The 13,085-nt window shown below is 34.1% G+C and overlaps 1 protein-coding gene across 1 annotated transcript; it reads right to left on the bottom strand.

The window, feature by feature from the left end:
• Nucleotides 1-9,289: 9,289 nt before the first annotated feature.
• Nucleotides 9,290-10,640, bottom strand: LOC117686014 (uncharacterized). The gene is made up of 5 exons (XM_066079634.1): nt 10,479-10,640; nt 10,187-10,396; nt 9,904-9,968; nt 9,443-9,571; nt 9,290-9,336 (listed from the first exon to the last, which is right to left on the bottom strand). Exons 1-5 carry the CDS (start codon nt 10,542-10,544, stop codon nt 9,312-9,314), a joined length of 495 nt encoding a protein of 164 aa, XP_065935706.1. The 5' UTR covers nt 10,545-10,640; the 3' UTR covers nt 9,290-9,311.
• Nucleotides 10,641-13,085: the final 2,445 nt, after the last annotated feature.

Below are 13,085 nucleotides of genomic sequence, written 5' to 3'. Positions count from 1 at the left end.
TCTGATCTTATTTTACTAGTCGCCGATCTTAAAGTCAGGGGCTTCTGTCTGATCTTGTGTTTACTATTTTCCGGACCAAAAAAAATAGCATTGTTAACCTTACAGGGTTGCTCCTATTTTTTTTTTAATTAGCTATTCCAATTCTTTATGTAAATCTAATTTCTTCAAATGCAAGATACATTCATAATTTATTGTGCTGGATGGTGAGGATAAAACCCCCCTTTTTGTTATATTCAGGGGTTATGATCGGTGTCCGATGGCGCCTCATCTTTAACAAATGTATTTGATTATAGCTTTGTATAATAACATGTAACATACTTGTAATGTAAATTGAAGGATGTTTTTTTTTTTAAATTATGTGTTATACTTTGTAATACTGAGCTCATATGTGTCAAACCGAGCACAGGCTTCTATAAATTATATTTGTTCACATGCAGCACTATTTAATGAAGTACTGAGACTCAACTATAAACAACCCAACATTTAAGAATATCGCTGGAACGTCAATCGCAGACATATAAAACGTACGAATTCTTTAATAAGGATCGGCCTGCTTAACGTCAGTTATTCCTGAAAATGTATCATTGTCTTTAATAATTTTTGAAATATTTTTTGGGATTAGTCACACTTTTTTTTTCATAATTTTTTGGCCCATGTTCACATGCACCAAATAACCAGAAAATGAAATTTTTGATATCATATCTATGGTAACTGTATAGATGCACCTATACCTGACTTGAGTTTTAAAACAAATATCTATGGTGTATGAATGAACCATTACAGGAAATCATAGACAATTATAAAATGTCATAGCCGACATGATGTACTATCGTTTATATTTCTACAAATTTGATTAAGACGATATATGAAGTACTTTTATATGTAGTTGTACTTTATTAACCAGTATTTTTCGCTTTTTTGCCAACCTTGAATTGAACGACACAAGACCTTCCTTGTCACATGTTATATTATAATTGATGATATCCCTTGATCCAACAACTTCTCAAATTTGGAATACACTACCACACAACATATCATTGCCGAAATTGTTAAATCGACACTGGCAAGTGACGCAGATATCTGCAAGCACTAACCGATATAAAAATGCTTTACCTGCACAAATAAGTGGACACAGGGCAACCTTTTCTTTCATCAGTACACGCTACAGTTCATACTTTGACTGATAATCTGTGTCTCTTACATAATGTCTGGACTTCATCGAGACATTAAACAGTTCTCTGCTAATTCGGCCTATCACATCGATGATTTCAGCAACCAATGCTTTTTATAGTCAGTACTGTGGTTTCATTAATATTCAAGGGTATCAATTTTCGTTGATAAAGTGAAAATCACAGTTTCAAGGATACGTAAATTCGAGGCCAATGACCCTATCAATACAAAATGATAACAGAAATTTCATTTCAGTGAACATTAAATTTCGTGGATCAGCTTAACAACGAAATCCATGAAAATTAGTATTCAACGAATATTGATGAAACCACAGTATCAGTTGGTCTCTCATTCGATATTTTTGGAATTAGTTCTGTTTTCCTTTACGGAATGCGGCACTGTCTCAATCTGTAGTCATATGGCTAATGCGGTAGGTTCTCTGTAAGTAATTCATGACAGATTTCCTCGGTGGTGAAGTGTTCACTCCATGGTAAGGGATGCTGAGCATTTTCCTGGATGATATGGGCTTTTGCCCATTTTTGGACGCTTACGACAAAGCTTGTTTTTTTGCAGCGACCCTATGGTTTTTTTTTCTCAGTGGTAAGATTTTCACATATGGTCCAAGTACCCTGTGGTGCAGACTAGAATGGATTCCTGTCCCGATACCAGTATAGTGGATTGTTGTTGTGGCCGTCACTTTCAATTGGTATGGGTGTAAGGGGTGGGTATCCGCAGTTTCCAGAGTGTCCTTCAGGTACTTTCTTACCTTCTTCAACCATCTCCACCATCATGGGACCATCTTAATCCAACTGAATTGCAGTCCGCTGTAGGATAGAGCTGGACAGTTGAGGACCAGGAATATTTCTTGTAGGGTGGTCCCCATTATCGGATTTTCCATTAAGGCTACCCATAGGCTTATGTTTGGTTTAAGCAGTCTTTGGACACTGGCTGTCTGTCTGCATTTCTTCCTACAGATTATTTTGTTATGACCAGAAGTTGCAGTACAGGCATTTAAGGGTCTATTTCCAGTAAACTTCTTTTTGTCGTTCAGCTTTAAAGTCAAATTCAAGGCACGTTAAGCAGTCAGTTGTTTGTGCTTCAGGTAGGCAGCGTTGAATAGCTTGCTGGTCTTCTCAATGTGAACCATTCTGTAGGAGTTCTGCTCCTGTTAGTTAGGGGATTCATTCTCAGGTACTGTGCATGCAGTTCTCGGGCGGACTTGCATGGTGGAACCACATCATTCAGAATGCATTTCCTATGTTGCGTACATGTATTCTAATTTAATTTGCAAATACCTTGAGGGCTGCCCCGTTTTTACCTGCTCCCTTTTGCCCAGAGCCTCTGCAATGGCAATTTTTGACTTTGAAATGCGCACTCTTATTTTGCTCTGTCCCTTCATATTTTTAATTGCTTAATACTCAGAAGAATATATTCTGGTAAGGCATTCAGCAACTTTTAACTCATGTTACCTATTGCTATCTGTTTTCGTCCGTCGTTGTCCGTCGTGCGTTAACAATTTTACACCTTTAACCTCTTAAAAACTACAAGGCTGATTGTTACTATTTTTGGTGTGAGGCATCTCTATGGTAATCTAAATTGTGAAATTCATGGCACTACCATCCCCTGGGCGCCACATGTGGGGTCAGATATAAAAAAAGCCAAATTTTTAAAAATCGTCTTCTCTACTCCTACACATGTGAGAAAAAAACTGGTTGCATAGTTATGATGTCCATGAAGCCATGAAAACAACAAATGCCTGGAAGAAATTTTCGCATGTTAGCAGTTAACACCATTCTACATATACAGCAAACGTTTCTTCTCCCATTGACAACAGCTTGTCTTTGGCCAGTATATAGATGGAGCATTAGTCATCCAGCTGGAATTAAGTGAGGTCCTCTTGCTTTTCTTTAAAGAGAAAAGGAATGCCTGCTAGAGTTAGGCAGTCTTCTGCGTCTACAAATTAAATTAAGCATTTACCATCATAATTTTTTTTAAGATTATGTGTAGTTTATTAGTTAATTATTTTCATGAATTCTTTGTTTAAATAAAAAGTTCATTCTAAAGTATGTATAACTAATCACTAAATGTGTTTTTGTTAGAACTGATTGTGGGCAACAAGAATAATGTTTGTATATTGCTTCGTCCAATCAATAAATGTGAAGCTTCCTTAGTTGTCTTACTGAGAACTTGATGTACATTCTTGTACATGATATTGTCTCTGATCGCTAATCCATTCACACTTGTAGCAGAAGCAGAGATGGGTTTCGTTGAAGGAGTGACATACTAATAAAGTACTTGATCATTAATACAGTAGCAATACTATTTAAAACGTACACTGTAAAAATGTGTTTAGCTCCGAAAGATTTTTCTAAACACCAACCATGTTAGAGATTTTTTATGTGTTTAATTTTTTAACATGTTCTTAACATATTTACAAAAGTGCTTTAAATCTAAACATGTTACTCATGTTAAGCGATTAGGTTATAAACACATGAAATGTCAGGTGGTTAAAATCTAAACACATTTATTCAATGGTTCTAAGGCATACTCAAACTATTTCACAAGGGATACATATTTTTTTAGATGGCTATTTCGTATATTTTGATAGAAAAATATGAAATGAGACTGGAATATAAATTGCAAACTTTTATTAAATAATCTTTCAATTTTTCGAAAATGTACAGATAATTTTAAAAACTGATGTATTCAAATTTCAATTGTCTTTTCTACAGTTCCGATTACAAACGAAAAGAATGTTTACTACTTTATTTTCAGACATGTGACAATCTAATGACTAATTGGCTAGCTCATCATCAACCTTTCTGGAAAACTTGAGGTAGCTGGTAATTTTTTCTGTCCTGAAGTACATCGTGTTGAAGAAATCCCACCAACTGATGTTGTTTAGGATATGTCAGATCTAGCGCATAGTACGGAAAGATTAAAATGTTCAGCGCTTCCTTTATGTTGTGCCCCACATCCATACTGACACCATCACCAACCTCGATACAAGTTGATACAGATTCATCTCCATTAGTGACTACAACAAGCCTTGGTGCCTCAGATTTTCCCCCAGTCAGTACCATGTTGGAAGACTGTATAATGAAATATCGTTGTATAAAGATAAGTCAGTCATATAATTTTCTTTCCCAAATGTGTATTTTCAGTATAAAAATTATTTAATTCCTTGAGTAGAAATCACATATCTTGCAAATTTATGGATATATAATATTGGCACATGGAAATGCTATACCCCATATAATTTCCAACATAATAGAAGAAATACATGTAATATAGAAATGTATAAATTCAATGTGTGGATTAAAAAAGGGATTGGGTTTTGGTAAGGACCCCCTTCCTGATTATCAGTTATTAAATTTATGTAATACACTTATCAAAAAGAAGCTAATTAACTTGTTACTACACGGCAGATTTCCATACCTTGCATTTTGAAATCAGTGGCACCATTGCTTATCCCATTGACTGGTATTTAATTTGCTGTGATACTGCTTTCATGCAACTGAGGATGTCCAGCTCACTCTCCTTAACATAATTATACTTAATTACAATTTTATGTGCATTGTCAATCATTCAGCAAATTATTCTGATCACTTTTTGTCCACTGGTACATGTAACATGTACAGTAAAATATGTTCATAATGAACTCTCAGTTATAAGAATTATCATTATTGCCTGTTATTGGTCTTTAAAGTAACCGTTGATGCCCAGTCAAAGAATCTTAACAATACAAGTTATGACAGCTTGGAATCGTATTTTATTCTGTTTTAGGCAGATGTTTACAATATCAGGAAACGATGCTTTTGTGAGCACCATTACAGTATTTATTATGGTAATAAATTCAGAATGATGCTAATTTCAAATAAAAACACAATACAGAAAAGTGATAACTTTGCACTAACGAATGCCTGAAAATAAATATACTCACAACCATGTGCACTCGGACTGGACTCGGTCCTTAAAAAAGCTAGCACACCATTCACAAAGCTTAAAGCTTTAGTTTTTAAACAGAACCGTGGAAAACGTGAAACGTACTGTTTTAAAAAGCATACTGAATCGATCTGTGAAACTAGTGTAGTAGCATGTTCTAGTGTTCTGTACATACCTTAAAGCTCTACTGAAGTCATTTAAACGACAGGCCACTGTCAGCCATATTAGTTTATATAGCCCTAATATCTGCCAACCACGTACTACCCAGGTGAATGGTCACGCACGAATGATTTTGTTGAGATTGTCAACGTGTTCGAGTCGCATCGGCCAAAACAAAAGGCATACTTAAGAAAATAATTTCCGGCGTATGAAAAATACGACAAAACGCAAAGGTTTCGGAAATGCCCCGAGTTCAGAAATAAAATAAAATACATGTACTTTACTACTCATTCTTGACGTTGAAGAACTGCTGGCAACACACGGGCTCCTAGCGCACGGGAAGGAAAATTTCTACTTCGAATATCAATATCGGTTCTTTATTTCAAAAGTTCAGGAAATAATTTTTTTAAAGCGTATCGGCCTACACTGTACATGTACCTTTACATGCATTAAATTGAAAAATTAAATAACGACAACATTACATTGTAAAAGTGTTAGAGAAATTCAACACGAACCGAGTAAAACCACGCGTTTACCTCCAGCACGGACTGTTCACGATATGCTTTGCTCATGCGCAGAGCGGTGTCTGAAAATTAAAGTACATGTTAAACGTGTAAACACAAGGGAGAAATTATTAGTTATTGCTTCAAGAATGCGAACGCTTACTAGGATAGACACAATTGGAAACAAGTTTTATAGAAACAAAAATATTGCTTTGGATGGCATTTTAGACTCTATTTTGTATTGTAGCAGTGCCTTAAATATGGATTTTGAAAGAGATGGTGACGATAATGTTATAAAAAAGTATGTTAAAGTTTTCTACCCTTCATACTCATAAATAATTCACATGTTGATGTACATGTATCATGCATTTTTTAATGACACACTCTCTCATGACAATTGTGAAATAAGTGTATATGACCAGAGGTTTTATTAATTAGTCTTCTTTTTCTTAGTAAGCTGCACCTGAAATATGGATCTTGATTTTACTAAAGTTTTTTAAATGTACATTGAAAACACTTTTTCAACCACAATCAACTTGATTGAAATGGGGGTTTTCGGTGAATTTTTTTATTGCAAAACACTGAAATACACCTTTAATTACCAATTTTATCAATTTTTTCATCAGAAACAATTAATTAGGAACTTCACTATCCAGCAACCAAGCCCCTTGTGGTAACACTATCCTGGCTGTGCCAGTGAATGAATCTAGTTGAGTCCTCCGACTCAATTGAAATCGTCAGTCACTAGTAGAACAACTAAATATTGCACTATGTCCCATTCATATTAGAATATATATATATATATATATATATATATATATATATATATATATATATATATATATATAAGCCTAATTATATCTACTTTGGTTGCATAATACATTTATAATCTATACAAAGTATTAAATTTGATGTTTCCATGGGAATGATATAACTGCTATCAAATCTTGACCGTCTCCTAACACATCCCTTTCTTTCAGCCATCCAATAACACCATCAGCGCCCAAGTCTTCGAAACTTCTCATCCTCTCACAAGTCTCAGCCATTTTGATAACCCGGCGCAAATCGGATTTGGCGCGAAACGGAAGTGTGTTGCGGAAGAAAAGCCAAAGTAATTCGTATTTAGATTAGTCGCACAGTTAACACGAACTTTAATAAAAGTTTCTAACCATCTCAGAAATTCGAAAATATAAGACAATATATCTTCATTCGTAGAATTTAACGAGGCCGGGTCTAATTAGTTCTGCCCTAGATTTTTTAATGAATTTTTTTACCTGAATTTCTACTTATATAATTATTATTTTGAGATTAAAAAATAAGACATTTACCACACCGTTTGTTTAGGGGGTCATCTCAAAGTTTGTTAATCTTTAACATAGGACCCTATAGGATTTCGCTTTAAATGTATCTATTTTGCATATTTTTAAACTTCTGCCCTAGGGATTTCTTTTTCTGTTCTACATATTAAAGTTACTGCTGAAAGGCATCAAATGGTCAAATAAAAAAAACCTTTTACCTCCTGGTTTGTTCCAGGGGTCTTATCAAAGTTGATTTTTGTATGCCCAATTTCCCAGATTTGTCAGATAATGGCTAGTTTTTATTTGACAAAGACGGGAATGGTGATCTTTGTAGTATTATTAAAGCATTCAGACATATTTAAGTAATAAAAAAATATATAACATCACATATTAAGGGTCATTAATATAAATTACATGGTTACCGTCTTGAAATATATGAATTAAGCTATATTTAGGCGGGTTAAGAAAACGTGACAGAGGGCTAGGCTTGCTGAACCCTCTTCACGTTTTCGCCCGAGCCCAAATATAGCTTATACTTCGAGACAGTTATGTTTATTCCACAATATAACATTAATTTTAAGCATTAAACGAGCCATTTTCAACAAATTTCGCTGAATATCTGCAGTTGAAACTATCGCGCCATGGCGTCAACCAAGCAAAAAGATGACGTCACAATACAAATGAAACGCTGCGCGAAAGCGTGCGTACTCGTTCTGTACTCGGCCTCGTTAATCCTATTTTTCTCTTTTTACAATCTGAAGAATGCACAACTACATTTATGTCTCTGGTACAACTTAATGGATTTTTTGTCTATAACATCTTCCTATACGATGGCTTGGAAATGTCCTATCTGTGTTATTTTTACTGCAGTAACTTTGCGAATTTTAATCAGGCATATATTCTCAGAACATTCATATAAACCAGATTTCCGGGTAGAATGCAGGGTCTCTGGATGCAAACAAGTATATCGGAAATACAATTCGTATTATCGTCACACAATGAAATACCATTTGGATATGTTGGATACACAGGCAGAGTTTGTTGTAAACAATACACCAGTTCAAGAAACGAATGATGCACAGACAGCCCGTGTTCATAATAATGTTTCGGTTCATAAAACGAACGATCTCGAAATGGTAAGACTATTCAGCTGGTTTTTTTTTCCTTTAAATTTATAAATATTACATGTACAGTGGGTCGGTAGATGATCTCCTTCTTTTGCACTGAATTCTCCAATATTAAAAAAAACCTTTGTTTAATAAACAAGTTATGGTATTGTAGGCTATGGATGTTCCCATGAACATGGATGGTTATAATGATCATGAAAATGATGAAGAGGATAATATGCAGGACAATTACACAGATGATTTTTTTGACAAACGCAAAGCTGTGTCGTTCATCATGAATCTAAAAGAAATGTACAGGATACGTGAGGTATATATGTTGATATTCGTAATGTAATATATTGTCGTTCATTCATATTATTTATTCACAGTGCATGTATTATACATTCATGTTTATCTATCTATCTATCTATCTATCTATCTATCGATCTCTCGATACTACTCGCCCTTAATTCTGAGTACTCTGAGTAGGGTGCGCTGCTTGTTAAAAGATAAAGAGAAGTGAGTAAAGTAAAATATCAACAGAGTGAAAAGGGGATAGTACATGTATATCTTTGTAAAAGTCATGCAACAATTTAAATTGGAACTGTAGACTTTTCAAAAACATTCAACCTTTACTATATCCATGATCGTAAAAAAGGTATTATGTTACCATGTTGGTTTAACAAATATTAAACGGCAATTGTAAGCTAGTTTTCCCCGAATAGTGTACAAATTCCTTCATTCTTGCAAAACAATGAAAATGTTTCATGGCGAAACGATGCATTCTCAAATTCATCAAAATAAAATATAATTCAGGTTCTTTCATTTTTTTTTATTTTGAAATACATAAATAGTCTCTTCTCACTCATTCATTTCATACATACATTTTAAAGTACCCTGATCCTAGTATGCAAATTTATTATGAACTTATTTAACTGAAACGTAAAATGCAAGGATAAACATTAACAAAATAGGGGAAACAGTATGAAAAAACACCAAATATCTGAATAAAAAATATTGTCCAAAATAATTTTGCATGTTTTGTTTTTAAAGTAACTGAACTTAAGGTGCCCCCCCCCCCCCCACCCCACTCCTTTGGATCAAGGCACTTTAATGACTCTCACAGTTTCTCACATCTTGGCCTTCTTCACATCTCTGAAAAGAAAAATTAAGATTATTAGAAATTCATTTACAAATTGATAAAGCAGGCGAAATATCACATAGCTTTATAAAATGATTAAAGATAATAAATTTGACTTACATTTCACAAATTTCTCCATTTCTTTTCAGTCCGGTAACCTGTACCGGACTGAATTGTCTGCCTGGAAAAATCTTAGCAAGGTTGTCCTTCGATATTGTCAGCATCATATCGTTAATCTCAATGAGATTGCTGCAATGATAAATTCATAAATATCAGTTTGATAGAACATGGATGTAGACAATTGGTTTATGTTTAATTGGGGTTTTTTTTTGCCATGTTAAATGAAATTAAATCATTTAAATGTGATATTTTTAAAAGCTCTCTTTTAAAATCATTTTAATACCTTACTTTGACAAACGTAAAAAGGTGGCATGGCAAGGAAAATTATGTTAGAAAGAAATTAAAACAATAAACATAATCAATGTAATAAACATCAGCAATAGTTTTAGAACGGAAGATGCATTTAAAAAAATAAATAAAACGAAAGGCAAAACCTTTCTAAGAGAAAAAGAAAGTAGTACCTGGCAAAGGACACAGACTCAACCACCCCCTTAAATGTTTCCTGGAGTTCTGTGCATTCATATGGCTGCAATTGTTAATCAATATCAATCAATATTAGAGTCTGATGAGGCATCAAAATAGCATCTTAATATGAAGAAATTCGTTTACAATATTTCAATATTTTACTTAAACTAAATAGAATTCATTTAATTTTGAAGCAATACTTTTGTCTCTATGTATAGATATTACAATGACTTTTTTGATAGCAAAAACTATTCTGACGAGACAGTGTATGCATTTTACCACGAACTTTGTCAGAGGGGTGGACGAGTAGCACCTCTGCTTATTGAAGTCGTTACTGGGGACTATATTTCGGACAATATACATGTCCCCAGCAACGACTTCCAGGTCTGTCTCCTTAGCCCAGAGGGTAAGGAGAGCAGACCGACCGTCCATTGACAGCTGCACCTCCCTTCTTTGCGAACCGGTGGACACCACTCCCGTCTCACCAATCTAAATTTAAAATCAATTATTAGAATAGTACTCACTTATACATACTCAAACAGACATCGACGCAAATGATATTTACACTTACGCTTTTTACTTGGACCGGGCCAAGCGACAGTCGTGTGCTGTTAGCCAATGACGATGCGTTAGCCATGTTGTAGGTTGTAGGATTAAAAAAATCATTTCTGATTTTTTTTCCCCTCCTCGGTCAGTTCGAATGAGGTGTCCATTATCTATAAAATATATTTAGATCACTATTCAGTATTCCTATTATTTTCATTGATATACATCCTCTCGTCGTGTGTGTGTGTGTGTGTGTGTATTTGAGCGTTTGTGTGTGTTTGCCATTATTTTGCTGTTGTATTATAACTGTTAAAATATTTTTGAAGAAAAAGGGATGCAACTCCGTAAAATAAAAATAAATTCCGACTGAGTCCGCGTTGTGCTCAATGCTAAATGTGGGGTGGCTAGTGGCATTCAGAATTTTGTATTTCTTTCCAGGAATTAAACTTTCAATGGTAGATTTTTTGAAGCTGGAAACATTTCGCACAGCCCCTTCCCCCTGAACAATCGCTGGCATATAATACTTGATGCTCCGGCCAGATGAGTCGAAACGGCTCTTAATTGTTCTCATCGTAAATTGATGTAACATGTACACTCTGAGATTCTGAAATTAAAAAAAAATACTATGAATAAATATCTAGAGAAACGAATGAATATATGCATCTATTGACACAATTTAAATGTAAATTGTACGTCCTGAAGCAAAAAAAGAAAAGAAAGCACAACAACAACAACAACAACAAACACGATGTAGTAAAATACTGATGATACATATATTATAGAATGAGAGAGAAAAGCAGGGAATACTTAATTAAATAAATCTGCAATCTTAATATCACGCATTCGTTTGCACACTCACGCGTTTGTAAATTAACAAAACATATAATTTCGACAATGTCAAATAAAAACATCAGTATAAAAAAGTTTTCAACAAGTATTAACAACTCTTACTTTTTTGGTCGCAAGTTCCCCCATAATTCTACTTTAGGGGCCGAAATGATTTTAGCTGGTTTTTCTCGCTATATATATATATGCTTTGAAAAAAGTGCTGACTATGCAATTCTTAACTTTTAACTGTAAAAGGATTGAATTTTATTGGCTATCTTGTAAAAACTGTAGTTTCTGGTTGGCAGTTACCAATCACGCAAAAAGTCAGGAGATTTCCAAATTTTAGATTGGTGTGTTCGAATGGGTTCATGTAAATGACCTTCAGGCGATGCGTGCTTACGTGGAAAAGTCCTGAGTCTGCAGTTCTATATCTTGAACTCTTTGTTTGCTTGCTTGAGTAAACGCGATGAATGAATTGGCAAGAAAGTCACCTGATTTCCAATAAGTGACCGCTATAGTGTGCTCTTTATTTCCACTAAGTTCTATAATAATGCAAGTAGTGAATACAAGAAACATATTTATATGCATGTAACAATGACATGCTTACATTTCATTAAGATATATTGCATGTGCACTGTTATATATTAAAAATTCAAAACACAATGACCAAATTTTAAACAAGGTTAAACATAAATTCCTTCATGAATAAATATGTCACAACAATCAATTAGAGATACAGTCTCCATGGCGTATTCGGTTGTGCGTTGGCTGTCAAATATAAAGGTCGTAGGTTTGAACCACGCTCTATACAAACATGTGTTTTCCTCAGAAAGGGAAAAAACATTTCTGATAATTCCCCAATGATTAATTTTCACATTGAAAGTGCTGATCAATTTATCAACCTGCACAAAAAATACAAGCAATGGGAATAAATTTCTATGTCTCAGCATATGTCTTAAATAGTGTCTAATATCTCACTGATATCTGAATTTACCAAAAAAAATATGTCTAAAAATTATGCTAAAATGTCAGAAGTGCAATACCTTATTGTGACATTTTGAAAATTGAACATTTTTTTTAAAGATCTGTGAATAAATAATAATAGTTTATGTTGAAAATTAAGACTTCCCAGATGTTATTCAAAGTATTATGCTTTAAATGTAGACTGTAGGAACTTTTTTTGACCAAGCTGTGGTTATACCTTGTCAGGAGTTCAAAAGAAACAAGAGTCCCATGGGCCACATCGCTCAAGGGGGGTTGGGGGTGTTATGATTTGAATTAACTTGAATCTACACTAACTAAGAAGTGGTTCTTCAGAAGATTTTTAAAACATGATACCAAATTTTTACTATTTCTTAAGTATCTCCTCTTGAAAGAGGGTGTGGCCCTTCACTTGAACAAAATTGAATCCCCTTTACAAAGGATGCTTTGTGGCAAGTTTGGTTGAAATTGGCCCAATGGTTCTAAAGAAGTTGAAAATGTGAACAGTTTAAACAGACAGACACTGGACAAAATGTGATCAGAAAAGCCCACTAGAGCTTTCAGCTCAGGTTAGTTAAAAATGTAGTGTGGCCAAAAAAACATCAATTTTAAAAATCTGAAAGACATTCAAATCAAAAAAGAATTTTTGAAGTGTAAACCAACTTGATTGTTTTATTTTAGAAAATAAAGACACAAAGAACATTTTTACCAAATAGATTTATCAATTAATGGGGTGTGTGTGTGTGTTTCAGATATATATCTGTACAGTCAATATTTTTTACTTCCCCCTATGATACCTGTTTTCTCTTCTTAGAAGAAATCA

This window comes from Magallana gigas, chromosome 1 (genome assembly GCF_963853765.1).
Source record: "Magallana gigas chromosome 1, xbMagGiga1.1, whole genome shotgun sequence".
Classification (NCBI taxonomy): domain Eukaryota; kingdom Metazoa; phylum Mollusca; class Bivalvia; order Ostreida; family Ostreidae; genus Magallana; species Magallana gigas.
The sequence above is the reverse complement of the archived record's forward strand: the minus strand, read 5'-3'. Positions and strand labels throughout refer to the sequence as shown.